The following is a 19,783-nucleotide window of genomic DNA, read 5'->3' on the forward strand; positions in this document are numbered from 1 at the left end:
CATCGTAAGATTGGCTCATTTACACCCATTACTTCATAACAGTATCTTACAATACTCTGCAGTTGCTGAACAATTACAAATATGTTCAAGAAAGTTAACTTCTTGATAACAAGACTCGCTCTTCATTGTGCGAGCAATCGTGACCTGGTGGCTGGAGACGCCCCTTTCGTATTCTTTTATGCTTTGAAGAAATAGGAGAATGCAGACGTAAATGAGTAGTTATTTTTTATTTAGCCACAGGCGCGTGTGCTGTGGTAGCTTTTCTGTATTTAGTAAAGAACATCTTACTACTGTCCTTTCTTACTATCATTGTGTCGCCTCTTTAACTACCTCCTTCCTTTCCATTTTAGTTGGGGCGGCAGCGGATCAGGCGCTCCAAAATAATATACAGCCGATTCCACGGCCGGCAAAATTTTTTTTACCTTCCAGGTTAGGCCATGTTATCAATGAGGAAAGAAACGTTGCTCAATTCGGCAAGCTTCCTTCCCTTGCAGTAGGTTGTGAGTGTTTTCGGTTTGAACGTAAGATTGACCTCTTGGCTTCGGAGCTCAGCGGTTAATATTCTCGCCCCTTTAGGGAAGCCAAACTTCTAGAGCCTTGGACAACACCTTGAACTCAAACAAAAAAAAAAAAAAAAGACTCAGATTTGAGCCCTAGACTGCGGACTTTCAATGCATTTGTGCATATCACGAGGGTAATATCCTAGGTACACATAAAAATTTATTTAACGCTCATTTCTTGCTTTCATTTTTGTCCTTATGTTTATGCCCAGTGTCGGATAGCACAGTTATCGTAATCCGATCAACCTCCCCACTTTTCCGTTCTGCGAATTCATTTCCTCTTTCTTACCCGCCCTCGTGTTCGTGCTAGCTACCTTCGCCGAAAGCAGCGAGAGGGAAATATCAGTGCTCAGAAAGGTGCAGTGCCTACCAATACATGTCAGCCTCCATCACCACTGGTATCACGTCACCCCATCACAATGTATGCGAATAACTGAGTAACCCGTGAGAGCGAAACAAAAGCTACGCTGTGATTATGCTAAAGCTAGGCAAAATAAAGCCACCAGACGTTACGTCATGTGATTGCATCCTGGGCAAGGGAGATGTACACTGGTAGCGAAGGCTCTGTAGACGCCAATACGTTCAAAATATTGGCGGTTTATGAGCCCCCGAGCACCCCCTGAAAACTGGGTGGCCAACTAAAGTAAGTGACGTTGGATGACGTCAGGACCACGTAAAAGATTGGCGCGAATTACAGACTTTGTTTTTCTGGATGCATCCTGCCGTATTTTCAAGGGCGCAATTTTGAAAGGCGCCTTTCAGTGCTCTCCAACATTTGCCATTTGGGTTCGAATCCCGCTGTTTCAGTGCAGCGGACAACGAAACGTAGCGATTAGAATACGGTATAGGAGGGGAGCAAACCAGCACCTTTTCCAAAGGGACTGGCTAAGCATACTTGTACCAAATGAACTGTATAGGGCTGACGTAACTGCACAATTCGCAATAGAGTGCCTAACAAGTATAGCTCAAAAATATCCATGCAAAAATATTCAAGCCCACACATACAGTGATAAAGCAGGACAGCAGCTTTGGCAAGTTGGTTATCCATTTGCGACAAAACAGTGTGTTGCAACGGGACAAGACATATGAGCTGTTTTACAACTGTCTTTGTTTCGAAGAAACGACTTCTAATAACACCGAACCACACCTCATAGCTCATGTGTCACAGCCATATCATTGAGTCCTGAGTACCAATGTGTACCATACCGATGAGTAATTACTCCCTCATTATTGAGTCTTAAATGACAAGCAAAGTCTTGTAATCAAAGAAGCTAGTCACATCCTTAACAAGTTCAATTCCTTGTCTGTTAAAGCAACAGACGGCGTGGCAACACAGTAGTCACTCAGCCTCGCTATCGAAGCTGCCTCGATAATTTCTCGCACCAGTTGTTCTTGTGCCTTAGGAAATTTTGCTTTGTATTCGCTGAGCTCCGGTGTACAAATTTTTGAGAGACAGTTTCTGCAAAGAATCCCCAGGTTTCTGGACGCTTGCTCGAAATTCGTTTTATGTTCTAGAAGTCTTTCATTCGTGCAACTGCTGGTCTGTCCAATGTACTTTTTCGCAGTGCGAGTTACCCCCCTCCCTTGCTGGTATCAGTTGCCAAGCAGATGAAGCCCATAATGTGGGCTAGGCCCGAACAGCAGATTGAGCCAAGGAAAAAAAAAAGAAAGGACGCCTGCAGTTGTAATACAATACCTTATATTAACAACGTTTGGCATCACCAAAAGAGAATTGGGCAAAACGCTGGCGTTAATGTGGTGATTACCGCCCCTAACCAACTCAAAAGTACGTGCAGATGAGTGAAGGATAACGCTGCACAAAAAAAAAAAAACAGGGCTGTACCATTAAGCACAAAAACTTCATTTGTAGAATATTCCATAGGCCTCGTTTATTCGTTTCCAGTAATAGCTGGGAAAGAGTACATTGGACATACCGGCAGATGCATCAATGATAATCTTCTAGAACATAAAGAGAAATTCGAGCAAGCGTCCAGAAACCTGCTGATTCTTTGCAGAGACTGTCCTTCAAAAACCTGTACACCTGAGCTCAGCAAATACGATGGAAAATTTTGTCACACACAAAGAACAGCTGGTCAGAGAAATTATCGAGGCAGCTTCGATAGCGAGGCTGAGCGACTGTTGTTTTGGCACGCCGTCTGTTGCTTTAACAAACAAGGAATTGAACTTGTTAGGAAGGTGAATCGGTTCTTTGAATAGAACACTTTGCCTGTCATTTAAGACTCAATGATATGGTTATGACGCTGGTGATTTGAGTTGTGGTTCGATGTCATAAGAAGTCGTGTTTCTTCGAAACAAAGACAGTTTTAAGACAGCGCATGTGTCTTGACTCGTTGCTGCGCGCTGTTTTGTCAGAATGTGATAAAGCATAAAAGCAAAATGTACAATAAAGCCAGCACTGACCAACATGTGTAAGTTACCAGTGCGCGCACGTAAGGCAGGCTGCACATAAAGACGGGAGAAGACGTGTGAAAATCTTGCGGGAAAGAATATATTATGACATCGACGATATAGCGTCCTCACTTTTGCACTGTGCGTCTATCTTCCTCATGCCGCGAGCACTGTTTTATATGCGTCAAGGGATTTCAAAGAAACGAAAAGCGTGCCACAACAGCGCAACAAGGCTTAGAGCTGGTCGCACGTAGAACGAGAAAACGATGGACCTAAAACACTGAGAAGCATTCTACCTAATATCAATGTTAGAAAAGTATCTTGCAGGCAAGACAAAAACTTTCCAGCTAAGATATTTTCATACAATAGAGCTAACATCCTGGCTACCTTCCATTTCCGGGAGAATCATCACAGACAGCGTGACGGCAGAGATAAATAACTGATTAGTTGCTTCCTTCGCAAGCACCCGGCAAGGCCTGCAAAGTCTCACCAGTGCCGATGCAAGTTTAAATGGGGACGCAACAAAGCTGCTGAAAAATGAAAAAGAAAATGAAGTCTTTAAATAGAAAAGCTTACCTCTTTCACAAAAGAAGGTAAAATATTTATTATTCTTGTGCTGGTGCATAGATTTTGTTTGTAGCTTTATAATTCCTTTTTTTTTTTTAGTTGTGCGCCTTTTGAAACGACAAGCATAATTTACTTCTTCCCCCCCCCCCCCCCCCCCACTTCTCCTGCGAAGAATCGGTTGTTAGGCAGGCGCTAGGCTATACAGGGTGTCCAATCTTACTTTAGCCAAAAGCTAATCTCAATCATTTCAGATAGGTAAAGGAAACCACTTGTATACATTTGTCAGCCGTCTGGAGCGCCACAGGCAATATTTGCTTTGGAATGAACTAATCAGTAATTAACCTCATTTTTAAATTACTAATATTGACTTTAGACAAGACATGTGATTTGTAAAGTTGGAGAGCACCTTCAGGAATCTCCGTTCAATTTATTTCCAACAAAAAAACAACAACAGCAGTATCGTTTTTCCAAGATGCAAAGAAGGCGCCCGAAATACAAAATACGATCCCGTACTAGCCCATTCGTGCGCCGCGGTTATGGTACTAGCAATCGTGCTTCGATTCAACGAAATTAGCTGCGGCCGTGACACAATGGCCCAGTTCCGGCGGTTGGCAAATATGTTGGCGATGGTTCCAGCGAGCGCGGCGAGCTCGCTGCAACTTGCACCGTTACGCGCGCCGACTGACTGACGCGGACAAAGAAACCACCCTGGACATATCGGCCTGCCGCTGCAACGGGGCCATGAAGCCATGGCCGCCGCTGATTTCGTTCCCTCAAACCCCCGGTGAGACCACACACAATCGCCAGTCACGTGATTTTAAGGTTGTTGGCTCTTCTCATGTTTGTCAATTTCGCATCGGTTCGTCCGGGTCTGTCACGCGACCACCAAGAGCTTGAGTTAGAATTTTTTTAAGTCCCAAGAAGTGTTCACTATGGTCTTAAAGCCCATCCTAGGTCGCGTGATGTCACTCAAGATTGCGTCCACCATGATGTCCACCTTAGGTAACGTGACGCAACTCAAGATGGCGGTAACCATAGGTCAGGTGATTCCACCCAAGATGGCGGCCAACCTAAGCCCACCGTAGGCCCAGGTCAGAGGCAGATGCTTTAAATTCACAAAACAATGGGCCAATGATACGGATGGCCTAAAACAGAAGACTACTACTCCAAGTGATTGGGTAAAACAAAGCTGCTTAGTTGTACACGGACAAAGGAACTGGACAAACACTGAGGTTGTCCGTGTACAACTAAGCAGCGCACCATTTATGAGAAGATGTTCCAACTAGAACATTCCCAAGCACTTCTTAAAACAAAGCAAGCAAACTTATCACCCTGAGATAGAGCAATACGTAATTCTGTTTTTTTTTTATTTCTCTTCAAAGAAAAACAGCCTTCAGTGGCATTACCTTCTACCTGGCCTTACTCGAAGACACATAATTCAAATAAACCAGCAAGATTGTCGAAATGCACATCAAGTGAAGGAAGCAGGTATAATTCCAAACCCAGAATAACGCCTTAGTAATGCTTAAATGTCCAGCTTTGCAAGCAACTGCTACATCTTTTAATATGAATAGCCATACTTACGACCGGTCACGGCCATACTTACCAAGCATTTGAGATGTTTTTTCTTTGGCAGCTGGTTTAGCGACGTTCCATAAAAAGGCCTTCACATGAAATCTCATTATTCTATACTTGATTTCTGCACAGCAATAACGTCTAAAGCCAATTGACCTAATCCCCGTTGACAAAGTTCTTTGATGAAAACTTACCTCCAAAACATGTATGTCCAAGCTGATAATTTGAGATGAACTTGCAGCAGTTGCCGGTGAGACGTAAGACTGAAAAACACAATAATTAGGACAAACTGGCACTAGTGTCTAAAATCATAGCATTAGAAATAGGCTTTTGAGCATCGTCAAAGGCTGCGTTTATTCCCAGCCACTTTTAATAACATTGCCAGCTTAACATTGGAATCAGCCTGGCTACTCGTGCTTTTGTGCAGTTAGCGAAAAATGTTATTGTTTTAAGATGCACTGATATTGCATTTGGTATTACCTTGTCTATGAAGCACCATTCCCACAATGTTTTGGCGCCATCCGAAGGCCAGTCGAAGCGCACGATGTCCCAAACATGGCATGGTATTCCGCCCTTCATTGCCTGCAAACGATCTTTTTCTGTGTAACGTATTCCGTGTTCAAAACATCTTGCCGCTACCTATAGTATAGACTAATGCAAAAAAAAAAATGCTGGAGCAATTAAGCTTCACTTTTTAGTGTTTAGTGCCGTAACATTAATGGGTCTCATCTGCCGACTCTCATTTCGGACCCTTATTCACCCTTATTCGACTATATTCCCTTTATTGCTGACTTGATAACTAATCCTGTAATATCTTTATAAGCTCACACGCACTAATTAGGATGCAGCGGTAAGCTACTGCGTTATGTGAAAGACCACCTGACAATATAAAACCTCTCTTTAACAAAGCATACGAAAGTGCCTGGCTAGGGGAAACAAGTTCCGGAGAATTCTATTCACATCTCACCCTTCAATACAAAGAAGAGTGTTGCGCCGACCTACTCGCCCACGTCATGTGGTGTCTCGACGTCACCATGATCGCAATTTCTCGCCCAAAATTCCCAAGCCCGATTTGATCCCCCTGGAGCAGACCAGGCAGCCGCAAGTTTGAATATCCACTTACCTGCTTTTGAAGGTTTGCGCAGGTATGTTGCCTCTTTAGAGATTGAATTTACAACTTTTCTGCTTCAAGCGTGTTTGGTTTTATGTGCGTTTTTAGTGCTACTAGTCTCTAGCGTGTACCCTACTAACGAAATGAGGGACACGCCACGCACCAGTATAAAAGAGTTGTCTAAGCCATTCACAGACTTCGAGGCTCAATTCGATGGCAAAGAAGGAAGGTTGAAAGAGGCATTGAAAGGAATAATTGAGAAAGAGCTGGAAGAGTCTGAGCAATTCATGAATGAGAAGTTTTAAGGGTTGAGAACAAAAGATGGGTACGCTGAACTTTGTTCTGTAAAAGATGAAAATAAGGCGTTCAAGCAAGAAAACAATCGTCTTCGAAAAGAATTGAAGGAGGCAAGAAGCGAGATTATCGACCTCTCGAATGAAAAATTGGGAGATAAAGGGCTTCCAATTAGAACGAGATGAGAACCTTCTTGAAACCAGGGAAACCCTTTGCTCTTCACTGAAATCAGATATTCAGGAAAGAGTCGTATATCGTGTTCTTATAAAGGAAGACAGGTTTCCCGGAAAGTCCGGGACAGTGTCCTGAAAGCAGTGAATAAATACCGGCTAAACACGTCTGTGTTATGTTCTGAGGACCCAGAGCCAATGTTCGTAAACGAACACTTTTGTCCGGCGAGTAAAATGCTTATAGAAAAGGCACTTGAAACGAAACGCGAAAAAGATTGGAAATATACGAGGGTATCCGACGTCAATATCTTGATGAGAAAAGCCGACAAGATGAAGGTACTTCATGCGATATGAGTGAAAGATCTGAATGGAATGTACCGTTCCCCATATAGAGCAAACCAGGCTTACGATCAAGGACTAATCGATCCTAAATTGTAACGCAAAATGATTCGCAAAAGTTCTGACAATCTTCTAACGTACCGGTTATAGTTTTAATGGCTCATGCTCGCGGCCATCACCCTGCCCATCCGGCCACGAGAAGTGTCATACTTCTTCGCGAGATTCTGCGGGATACCGTGAGATTGCAACATCAATATCTGGTGACGTTATCTGCCAGTCTACCGCGAGGAAGATAGAAATAAATCCTGTCTCCACCAGGAATTGAACCTCCATCCCTTAGGTACCCAGCCGAGCGCTTCAAACAACTGCGCCACGCCGTGTTTCTTTTTTTTTTCAGATATGGTATTTATTACACGCGGTTATGTACAGAAAGTGCTATGTACAGAGACTATTTACAAAGCACTCAGCTTTTGCAAAAGCGATGAAGGGCCTTTCATCTCCATGCAAAGTAAGCAGCTTTAACTCAGGGAATAAGTTGACCACGTTTAATAATTTCGGGACACTTTACTCAAGCTCTTTAAATTGGGAATAAGCTGCTTCGGCATGCTAACGTAGCCTCTCTTATTTCCGATATTATGGTAACGCTACTTAAAAACTGTTTATTGATTGATTAGTGGGCGCTGTTACGTAATGAGACCACATTACATAGCCGAGGTAGCAGGGGCTGTCAACTGGGTTAGCTTCTTTGTGGGGGAAGGGTCAGAGACTAATCGAACCCCGGGAGCCAGGCAGGGTACCTCTATGGCAGAGCGCTCGTAGGCCCCGCAGGTACCTTCGAATGGCTTGGTTAAATGGCTTTATATCAATGTCATGTGGTTGTTTAAATAACATGGTAGCTTGCAAATGTTTACTAATATGTTTGCGCGAGATAATATGAGCCTGAATTGATGAGTTAGAGATTAGGTGAGTATTCAAGTGCATGTACACAAACGAGCATCCGCAGATGAGAGTCGCTAACACAGCGACGCAATGCCGCTAAAGGCAGAGCTTATGTGTTCTCCAATCTTTTCTCTTGGCTGTACGTTTCTATAATACGTTCTTGATAACATACATTCAGACAAGAGCTTAACAATTATTCGTTTGTTTTCAAAACCATGTCTATTTATCAAATAACCGTAGTCTCGGAGTTGTTCTTTGCAAGCCATATTTCAAGAAAAAGTTTGGGTGTTGACACCGACAGCGCATTCTGTTGACGACCTCTTCGTCGCAGGAGAAGCGTGGGCTTAGAGTTCTTTTCCCTTTATCTTGAGAAAGAGTTAACCAATGTCTGATGGAAAGATGTTGCGGTGATAGTTGCATGAGGCCGAACATATCTCTTATATTTGAATGCGAACAGGCAGAGGATAATTCATGTTTCTGTGAGCAAAACTATCATTTGGGTACTTGCACTACCGGGTGCAAAAGTGATACGGTACTGCGTGCGCAGCCGACTGCAGAGCCTGAAAGTCTAGTCGCGTACAGAAGTGTCCAGTCCAAAGCGATGAGTATAGGCATCTACAAAGTAGAAGGATGAGTATGAAACTGCTTGCACACTGGTGATAAATACGAACCGCCGTACAGCACTTACAGTACGTTTTAGGAGGCCAACTGTTATAAAGCAACCGTGCTGATGTGTAGCATAAGCAGGATGGTGCATACGTGTCGCATACTTGCATATCATGATCTGTTATCCGTGCGGTTTTGTTACAAAACCAATAACACCAAGCAATAAACGTTCACTTCATTGGTAAGCCCCTAGCCCCAGCCCCTAGCATTGGTCAGCCCCTGGTGCGATAGTGGGATAGCTGCTGCACGATGGCAGCCAGGCTACACGAATTCGATGGCACGACCAGTAGCTGAGGCAGTTACCGTTTTTATTTGGGTACCTTTTTTGTGGGCCACATCATCACAGATCCAGAGAAACAGCGTGCGCTTCTGGTGTCGGCACTGAATGACAATGTGGTGCGCGTGCTTCAAGGCCAGGCCAGTCGGGATCAGTGAATAGCCTGAGCTACGGGGCCATCGCACAGCTCCTGGACAACCACTTTGATCCCCAAGCCAATGAGCTAGCAGCGAGCTAAGCGTTCTTTATGCGGAACCAAGCGGAAGACGAAAGGGTACCAGACTACATCACCGACCTGAGGCGTCTCGCAAATGACTGTTGTTTCGGGAAATGTTTGGATAGCATGTTGCGGGGTCGGATTGTCTGCGAATCCGTAATGAACAAGCTTCGGGACTGATGTTATCGCAAAAGAAGCTGAGCCTGGCAAAGGCAGAAGCTTTTTCCTTCCGCCTAAACCGCTGAAACGAATGTACAGGCAATGCAAGAAAGGACCTTCAACGACAGCGAGGCGGCTGCCAACGTCGTACGGAAACACAGCCGGAATTCGCAGAAATCCGAACGCAGATAAGGACCCATGACCGAGTCCTCGCAATGCGGGAGATGTGGCTCGAACTATGCTTAAGAATTGTGTAGACACAAGAAAGCGACGTGTCACAACTGCGGCAGGAAAGGACACCTGACAATGATATGCGCCAGTGGTCGCACTAAGCCCTCAGGAACATAAGCGGGGAAGGAGCTGGACGGCAGCGACGGAAGTGAAGAGATCTACGCTTTGGTGGCTCAAAGGTACAGTAGTAACGAGGCCGTACGGCTATTCGAAAGGTATTTCACCTGAGAAAGCCGGAAGCTGCGTATGCTGGTGGTTACAGGGTCAGCTGTCAGCGCCATTCCAAGGAGGGAATTCGAGGACCACCGCGACTTTTGGCCGTCACTGGAGGACTGCACTGCGCCGGTCGTGCTTCCTGGGGCCGTTTCCGGTTCTTTGCCGAGTGGCCATATGAAAGTTGAATGCGGTAACACGCAAGTGGGCAGCTCGCTCATGGTAGTGAATTGCGACGGGCCTCTGTTGTGCGGCCGGAACACCATCCAAGCCTTCCAGAATGTGGGCATGGCACTACTGGAAAATGTTCGCCGCAGAACTGACATGCAGTTCGTAGTGACGCAGCAAAAGTCGAACTTTTGGCAAAATTTCCCAAAATTTTCGAGCTGAGTTTGGGTTATTGTAAGGGGCCGCCCGCGAAACTACATAAAAGAGAGGTCGCTGTACCACGCTTTCTCAAAGCTCTAAGCGCTAAGCGCTTCAGGAAAAGGTATAGGTAGAAATCGACCGCATGGTACAGGAAGGAGTACTTTCATTAGTGAGAGCTTTCTATTGGGCTACGCCTGTCGTGCCCATAGTGAAACGGAATTGTAATACTCAGCTGTACGGCGACTTCAAGCTAACCGTGAATCAGGCGACACATTTGGAACAGTACCCGTTCCCAAAAATCGAGGACATCTTCGCATCTGTGTAGGGGGGGTGGCGTTCACCACTGTGGATTTACGACACGCGTACAATCAACTTCCTGTGGATGACGAGGCAAGCACAATGGTCCTGTTAAACACCCACAAAGAATTGTTTGCATAGAAACGCCTCGCTTTCGGCGTCGCATCGGCTCCAGCTTTGTTCCAGCGCCGCCTCGAATCCGATCTGCAAGGCCTCCCTCGAGTCAAGGTGTACTTAGATGACATCTTTATTGCCGAAAAGCAGACCAACTCAACTCTCCTGCAAGTCTTTGAGCGCTGCGCGATAACGGGCTGAACTCGAATCGTGTCAAATGCAGGTTCCGCGAGAAGGAAGTTTTGTTCTTAGGCCACGCGATCGATGCAACAGGGCTACACCCCTTGAGAATATGAAAGCCGTCACAGCCGCACTCACACCAGATACGGTGAGCTAGCTAAAATCTTTTTTTTTTTTTGGGATTGGTCACATATTACGCCAAGTTTTTGCCGAACCTCACAACTACGCTGGTTCCCCTCTATAGGCTGTTGGCTAAAGGAGCGGAATGGCAAGGCGGATCCGAACAAGAGGAAGCCTTCTAGGCAGCCAAGCGGGTTATGACGGAAGCACAACTTGCGTACATTACGACCCCAAAAAGCCGTTGCAGCTTGAATGCGACGCTTCGCCAATGGGTGTCAGCGCTCTGTTGTCACACTGAATTGGAAACTGGGACTATGGTATATCGTTCCGTTCAAGGGCACTGATACCTGTGGGACGGAATTATTCGCAATTGAAGAAAGAAGCGCTGGCTTCGGCTTTCAGCGTTAAGAGGTTTCGAGATTATTTGTTGGCGAAGCATTTCACTCTTGTGACGGATCACAAGCCAAAGACAGGGTTGCTTCACCCTAAAAAGCCGATTCCCCAAATGGCCACAGGAAGAATTCGGTGGTGGGCGCTACTGCTGGTGGCTTACCATTGTGATCTGGAGTATCTCCCAGGACAGCTAAATGCTAACTCAGACACTCTCGGGCGCCTACCACAGCCATGCAGGGGATACCGAGGAGGGCAAGAACCCATGGAATACGTGCTTTATACTCAGGACCTAAATTCCCCGGCTCTTTCCGTTCAGCAACTCGTGGACCTAAGTGGCTCGGACGATACGCTTCATCGTATTAGGGGATGGATCTACATTCTTCTGTGCTACAGATTTATCTGCAGCCCAGCAACACCTGATGCCGCCTTTTTCTCGCTGCAACAAGCTCGCGGCCAGTCGCGACCTGGTTTACTAGGGTCATCGAGTAGTGTTACAGGCGGCTCGACAACACATGCTAAAGGAACTGCACGACAGTCACCCCGGTATCCGTGCCATGAAGCGCACGGCACGGGCATTGTTTTGCTACCCTGGATTAGATAGGGACATCGAGGAGTTGGTTCGAAGTTGCCCGCAATGTATTATACAATGCTGGCCCATGCCGGCTGCTGAAGTTCCGTTGTCTTGGACGGTGAGCAACAAGCTTTGGTACAGAGGTGCATATGGACTTTGCGGGCCCCATCAATGGCTACCAAGTTTTTGTGCTGGTTAATGCCGATACAAAGTGGATTAAAGCCATACCTTTCAAAACCACCACAGTGAAGGTCACCATTCAAGTGCTTCGGGGTATTTTCGGAGGTTTCGGCTTGCCATACTGCTTGGTATCGGATAACGGGCCACAGTTTTTAAACGCAATCATTCCAGTTTCTTGTAGGAAAACTAGGTGAAACACATAACAGCAGCCCCATACCATCCTCAGTTAAACATGTTGGCGGAACACGCTGTGCGGACAGTGAAGGAAGGTCTTCGAAAGGATCCGACAAGTACATTGCAAGAATGATTAATCAAACTTTTATTCCGTTATAGAATGACACCATTGGAAGGACGAAAATTGCCATTGGAACGGCTGCTGGGCTTCCGTCTCCGAAACATGCCGACAGCTTCTATAGAACATTTCGGTTCTGGCAAACCGGTTCCTGGAACATTAAAAGTACCGATTCGATTTCAGCCTGGGAGGCATGTATGGTTGCGCCAGTTTCAGTCTGCTTTGAAGTGGATGCCAACAACAGTAGTGTCCACGACGGGAGCGCGCATGGTGACACTGGAAACACCGGAGGGACAGCAGCGACGCCACGTAGACTTACTCCGGCCACGGCTAGTCACGCATTCGTCACCTAACAAGCCGAGCCTGACCGGATCAACGACGGAGCTGAGCGTAGTCCGAGTAGGCAGAAGCTCACCAAGGTACAGAGGCACGCAAAGTCAGCTCTCAAGCCGAAAACCAACATCCATCACGTCGTTCGATTCGCCTGCGGAAGCCCCCAGATCGCCTCACTGAGGAGAGGATGTAGTGGAGCAGGATGATGTGCACGTATCACATTCTCGTTTATCACAATCTGTGATCTTTGCGCTTTCATTATAAAACCTATAACACCAAGAAATAAACGTCCATTCCTTTGGTCTGCCTCTAGCCGCCGGCTACGTTCCGTTATTTCACTAACGACGACAACCGTTACACTATTTGCCCGCGGTGTGAGAAGCAGCCAGCCTGGTTGCGATTAGTCGGAAATGGTGGACCGAATAAAAGGCTTTATGCGGGAAACGTGAACAAGTTCACTTCACTGGTAATGGCGGTTTGGACGGACGGAGAACAAGAGTCGACGCGACAATTTATATGGGAGGGTTTTCTAAGAAATAAGTAGGGACAGATTAAACGGCGCTGGAATTGGTCGGAAATACCAGGAGAGTGTAAGGGTGTCTCAAGTAACGTCTAGTGGCTAGGGTGATATGAAACGAGGAGTTGAGTCGTGTCGCAGCCAGCCAGGTGGCGACATCGGGCCACTCGGGAAACTAACTGGTCAGGAAGAGACCGTGAGGAGCTGACAGGCGCACAGAAGAAAGAGACGTCAATAAGTGTTGCCAGATGATGGCCGTAAACGATAAAAACAAAATTGGAGTAGCTACATCCGTGTTGTAGGAAAACGTGACAGAAGCAAGTATTGTGTCCAAATTTTGGTAGTCTGAATCGACTCAGGTATATAGAGAGCATGTCAGACAGCGTGCAATGTTATCGTTTTGTCAAACAGTGGGTTGGGATAGATGGAGATCATCTTGTAAACTGTGGAAGAGGCTTGAAGAACTTCAGCCACAACCGTCAACAGGAACGTCCGGTCGCTCTCACTGAGGGGTACTGGAGGGCCCCGATGGCGCAATATAAGCGCTTGCAAAAAGGTCGTCGCAGAGCTATTAGGCAGGCCAGCAGCCTCAGCGTAGCGTGTTAGATGCTAGACGGTGGTGATGATCCAACGACTACCTCGTGTTGAGGTGAAAGGTTAGCATACCGATACGTTAAAAATGCTGAGTGACTAAACGAATGAGCAAGATTCGCATGAGTATGTGAAGAGCTCTATCTTGCTCATCCTGATTCTTTTGCTACAGGTTCTGGTACAAAAACTACTTAAAGTTTAAAGCACTCTGGAATGCCTTGGAGCCGTAATGAAGAAGCAGGGTGGTTTGTTACGCAGCTAGTGCAGTTAGATTGTGGTCGGTTCCCGCTCTGAATTTTCTGCTGAATTGTGTGCAGCATTCCATTTGGAACGCTTTCCGGTGTTTGCGGCTAAATTTTGAATAAAATAATCCCGAACAAAACGTCTTCCAGACATACTTTGTGCTAGTTGTTCTTGTCATCTTTAGACAAAAATGAAAAAAAAAAAAAGAGATTCCGAAGAAGAATCCTAATTGTCATTCTTCTCTATTTCTATAGAATACAGCATGACAATCTACAGCCTAATAGGTTTTGCCTTCCCTCTCCGCTGTTCGCGGCTTTCTGAATGTTCCTTATGTCTCGGAAAGCGCCCCTGCAAGAGCGCAGCCTCCACAGTCTCGAGGGTATCGATTTCCAGGTACATTTTTTTTTATTGATCAGGTCTGTATAGGATGTCTTTTTAGTTACCTCATATAACAAACAGCAGCTGTTTCAAAGTAACTTAACTGCGGATGTGTCCCAAGGATTTCCCTGAATTAAGGTTCCTATAGCAACTGCGTATGTACACTTCTTCAGAAACTTGTGTACGAGAAAAACTGAGACAGGTCGCGAAGTTGTTTTCCATGATAAAAACATACATAAGAAATTTAAAAAATTAATATAATACTTACCGGTTTCTTATAGTTCATAGTCGCCGAAATATTCTTCCCCACAAAAAACGTTTTTGGTGAAAGATCTACCATGTACTCCGGGAGTAAAATCATCTGCTTGTCCAAGGCGACTTCAGTGATATTCTCAGCAGAGCACACTGCGCTGGTTTGGTTCCTGAGAATGCGATACGCCATTCCTTCTTTTCCAGAGAGGATTACAGTGCTTGGTGTAGAGGAAGCGACGTCCCAAGCGGAGTAGTCCAGCCTGTGCAATTGGCGGTTGACATCGACAAAACCCTAAAGGAAAGATATAAAAAAATAGCGCTCGTTTTATACTTCATGGGCCGTTGCGAAAACCTTTATTCAATTATTACTTTACAATAAAAATACCGTTCATTTCACATTTTAAATGGTCATCGCAAAAGTTATACCTAATTATTGTTTCCGGTAAAAACTGATTCTCTGGCTTTAACTGTCTGGCAATGCTGATGTATGGCAAAAAAAAGCTGAGAATTCACTAAGAAAAAACCCAAGAATTTTTGGTTAAAACTCCTCTAAAACTTCTCTAATTCAATTCTCAGTGATCAATGTCCAATTATGACGCCAACTCATGTCGTCATACCAGAAAACGACGGATTGCCGCTCTCTGGCAACTACGCCACAAAATTGGTGTCAGCGCATGCATAAGTTCGATTGTTTAGTTTTTTTTTTTTCGTCTACGTTCTAAAACGCCAGTGGTCTCGGCCGTCGGAATGCCGAGGTGTATCGGTGCAGGCCAAGTTAGAAATGTCCTCAGTATCGCTTGAATGATAAATTTGTTCAACCATAAGTAAGTTACCTTTAATTTATGGCAGTTACTGACTGATGTTCAGTGTAAATGTGTGGCGCTTCCGCAATAAATTATAATTTTTTTAAATGTTTTCTTAGTGCATATGACGTAAAGCTTATCGTGCATGAAGTCAGAAGCTTGATTCACGATTGTATTGAACATATTACAATGAACGCACAAAACAAATGACTGAATCAAAGTAGTTTGTTTTTGGTACATTGAGTACTTTTCAGTAATGTCACCCTGTGGGGTCAAAAATCAGTCCGCAACACTCGACTATATATGGTGTTATGCAGCTCTTAAGCTAGATGCAGTAAGCAATATTGTACTGTTTGTCACTAATGCAGAATAGCGATAAACGCTTCGTAATACGAAATGCTGCCGGGGATGAAAGGGCTTAATGGATGTTCCAGATGAAACGTTCGGATTCGTTCGCTGAAACTTGCTTTTATCAAGTGTGACCTTTCTTCATGACATTGCCATTTTACACCCCGTGAGGCTAAGAATGCCGGCCACGCACATATCCCTCGGTAAGCATCGAGAAATAATATGACGCAGACTAGACGTACTCGCATCTCTTCTCGGAGTTATGTGCGGATATTCCCTAATCAAATCAGTCTTCAGTGTAAACTCTGTAAAGACACAATTACCCTGGATCGTATTTGGGACCGCCTAAATATTACTCTTCTTTCAGATCTAGCGTCTTGTCCCTCGCCCAAAGCATGAGATGTGCTGCTCAGCTCGAATTCGATCACGCTATAGTGAAAGCTACAAGAGACCTGAAGAGCTCGCCATCAGCCAAAAAGTGACAATGATCTGGCACAACAGGCTATCCACCCATCACATCATTTTAGCCGTTGAATGAATGGCTTTCACTCATTCCCTTTTTTTTTTCTTAAATTATGCCTTAAATTGATCGTATTAGACAAAATTGACGGAGTCAATCTTGACACCAGTTTCATACTATCGACTGGAAAACAGTGCAAGAGGCAAACACCAAAGCAGAGAACTATAGGACAAGCTCTGTTTTCCAGTCAATATGTTCCATCAACTCGTCCGTTTGGCTATAGGTTTGTACTATCATCTGTCTACTGCGCCTTATTCCTAATGTGCCAAGCAACTAAACCTCAAGGTCCCAGCTCCATTGGGTCTGCAGATATTTTCAAAATGGTACTTTCATTTCTTCGTGAACTGCTCGCGGATCTGGCCACCGGCGTAGCCGGTGACGGAATAAAAAGACGCCGCATCGTCTGCTGTATGTTCTGTGCACGAGCAGCATCTATCGCGTGTTATGCGAAGCCGTTGGGAGGACTAAACAGCACTCATGCCGCTAACCGCGGGTACCGCAAACTGCTTTTCTCTGTTAGCGCTTTTAACCTAGGCAATAGTGTGGCGCCTGTGGGCGAGGTTCTGGAGCACGTCGGCGCCCTAGTACGAAAGCCGCATGAGCTGGCCCGCTCTAACAACGTACACACTGCACACTGAAACACGTCTCAAAAGCAACACATAAAATTCGCATAGAGTGCCGTCGGACGGCGGTTTTATACAATCTTCGAGTACCACCCGACAGCGCAGAATTGTAGTGTATAAGGTGCGGCGTGATACATGCAAACCCAATACTCCGCCCCATCTTAGCAGCATCATTTACGCTGTTCGTTGCTAGGCTGAAGTCTGGCCCAAGCCGAATTATGAAAGTAGTCGATAAGTTCATAAGGCTTACAGCAATGGTGCTGCCCGCGATCGCGGCACACGACGGTGCTCTGGCCGTCCGCTTCTCCCTAGTCGTCGCTAGGCCTTCATTGCGTGGCATCGAAGTCACAGCGGACGGCATTTTCTAAGTGATCAGCGAGGCGTTTAGTAAAAGGGCCACTCGATCAGGAAACTTCCTCTCAACCCCATTGTTTTGTAGTGAAGGAAATTATTTTTTTTTTTCAGCGGAACTATAGCAGCGGAGCTAGGATATACAAGAAGAAGCCACCGCACCGGCGGAAGTTGCTATGCGTCTGTAAGCAAAAACTACCATCGTATGGGTCAACACTTTTCAAAAAGATTTTTTTTTTCTGGTTCCCTTTTCCGAGTATGAACTTATTACGAGAAAAAAAAATTTTACCATCCTTTTCTGACATAGGCGCAAGGGATCTGCCCTATCGCTGGTGCGGACGGCTGGCGGAAGGCTCGAAGGGCGCGGCCTGCGTGGCAGTGTTTAGTGCAGGGGGGGGAGGGCTGCCATGGACGATGGCGGCGGTCGTGCTCAAGGTGGATGTGTGGGCAAGAACTAAATGACGCTTCACTAGTCTGCCTATTGTTTTCAGAAACATGCTGAGTACACTCAGTCGGAGTCATGCTTGTCTCTGAGCAAGCGCGAACACAGTATTGTATCGGCAGCTTATCGGCGCCGGCACAAGCAGCAGACGACGCGGAACTGTGACGCCACCAATCGTCTCAACATGGCGATCGCGGTCTCAACATCAGTCACTTATTTGGAAATAATGAATTCGTCTAGGGCGCTCAAATTTCGGAAATAAAATAATAAAGTTCAGTATATTTGCCAGACTACAAAACTGCAATATATTCGAGGAGCATGGCATGACTCCATTAAATGATAGCTCATTCCTATCAACTGAACGTTCATTCAAGCGAAAACCCTTAACTGCTTTCGAAAATTCTTTCTAGTGAAATTTCATATAACAGTTGTTTGATCCTCGCCATCATCACGAATATCAGCCGGACTATACCAACTGCAGAGTAAAGGCCTGTCCTATATTCCGCCAATTAACCTGGCCATAATAATAGAAAGATTTTCAAGAGAAGAGAGATAGAACACAGGGCGTTTGAGGGTCGTATGTGCAGGTTAGGGTAATAATATAACCTCCCGAAATCAGCCCCCACCGCTTTCAGGGGACATGGCATCTATAGATCAACGGGGCAGGACTTTATTTCAAATTGTGTTAAACCCGGGGCTTGGTAACTGCGTTAAAAGTTTAACGGAGTGATTTGCAGAAAGTGGATTACCAGAAACCGTAAGCCTTCGATTGCTATTTATTTCGATAACGTAAATAACACATGCTTGCCTTGACCAAAAAATGGCGCTTCGAGGTGGAGCAGCAAACCCGAGCGCTGTAGCGGAACACTCGAATGTTGTAGTACACAGGGTGTGGAAGCCCACTCTTTTTATTGCCTTCGCATCGAACTCCGTCAGGAATCTGAAGGAAAGCGAATGGTTATAGATAGCACTTAAATATTCTAACTTTGTGCCCGTTTTATTTTTACACTGAAAATAAGACCGAAAGCAAAACTGAGAATAGACGTGACTGGCTCTTCGCTTAGTTTAATATTTTTAATGTACGCCTATAATAAAAGCTGTAGTACACTCTGAAAAAAAAAAAATGCGTGCCTTGAACAGACCCTGAATCAAACATCTTCCTTAATGGGGAAGCGGGTTCATGCCGGCGCAGTTAAGGTCATGCGACTTACGTGGTTTTCTAGATGCTACACTTTCCACACTTGTAGTACGTATTAGAATTCCTCTATTCAGATATCTATTCGCAACATTATCACTACACTCTTAAATGACAACATGCGATGCCCAAGAAACTTTAAGCAGATCAAAAGATGCGAAATTGACAAGAGATATATGGAGACAGTTTTCACTTACAAGTTCCTTCTCACCTCAAGCAATGTATTCTGAAACCTATTTCCGATGTAGTCAAAGTTGAAAATGTTCATTGTGATGCTTTCACTAGTGAACACGTCTTTCTGAAGTACGAAATGTGCTTGCAAAGGCACTTGAAGCGCAGTGTCTGCAGGGATGTTCATAGCTGTTGTTAAGTCTGAAAAATAATAATACAAAAATGGCCCGAGTGAACTAAGAAATTACCCGCCTCTGAAACGACGAAATCATCAGTATTACTGTTCCTTTCACTGTATGCTGTAGTTAAGGCGTGAGCAAATTCTGAGGTAAAGTGGCACAACGCTTTACCTGGACAGTAGGATAAAAACTGATAGAAGACAAGTTCCACCAACTACGGATATCAACTGATCGGCCTTCGTAATGTTGCGTGAATTATTCTGATAATAGATATGCTGAAGTTTCTTTTTGTATCAGTAATTTTTTTGTTTGATCTTGAAGATCGACATTAATCTATTTTTCTTTTGCACATATGAGTCTGCATTCAGTCAGATGTTTTTTTATCTATGTAGTGTTCGGTCAGTTTTAGAACGTATGCTGCTGCTGCCTTGCGGCTACTATCAATGGTCAAGCAGCTTTACGGAGACATTTTTCCTCGCCTTTTGCAATTGCAGAAATTAAGCAGCGAAATAAAGCTGCCATATTCAGTTTCTTAGTGGAAGGCAACGACGAATTCAAAGGGACCTAAATGGAGGTGAAAAAAATTGCCAAGAT

The 19,783-nt window shown here is 45.1% G+C and overlaps 1 protein-coding gene across 1 annotated transcript in view; it reads right to left on the reverse strand.

Moving 5' to 3' along the window:
- LOC146186738 (uncharacterized) overlaps positions 1-19,783 on the reverse strand; it is a 139,714-nt gene that overhangs the window by 97,297 nt on the left and 22,634 nt on the right. The window contains exons 5-9 of the mRNA XM_084607380.1: positions 19,051-19,211; positions 18,453-18,584; positions 14,574-14,849; positions 5,592-5,693; positions 5,306-5,374 (exon numbers count right to left, since the gene is read on the reverse strand). Coding sequence (XP_084463506.1) covers positions 5,306-5,374; positions 5,592-5,693; positions 14,574-14,849; positions 18,453-18,584; positions 19,051-19,211 — 740 coding nt within the window. The remainder of the gene's footprint in view (positions 1-5,305; positions 5,375-5,591; positions 5,694-14,573; positions 14,850-18,452; positions 18,585-19,050; positions 19,212-19,783) is intronic.

Source organism: Amblyomma maculatum, chromosome 6, assembly GCF_055883805.1.
Source record: "Amblyomma maculatum isolate TAMU_Amacu chromosome 6, ASM5588380v1, whole genome shotgun sequence".
Classification (NCBI taxonomy): Eukaryota; Metazoa; Arthropoda; class Arachnida; order Ixodida; family Ixodidae; genus Amblyomma; species Amblyomma maculatum.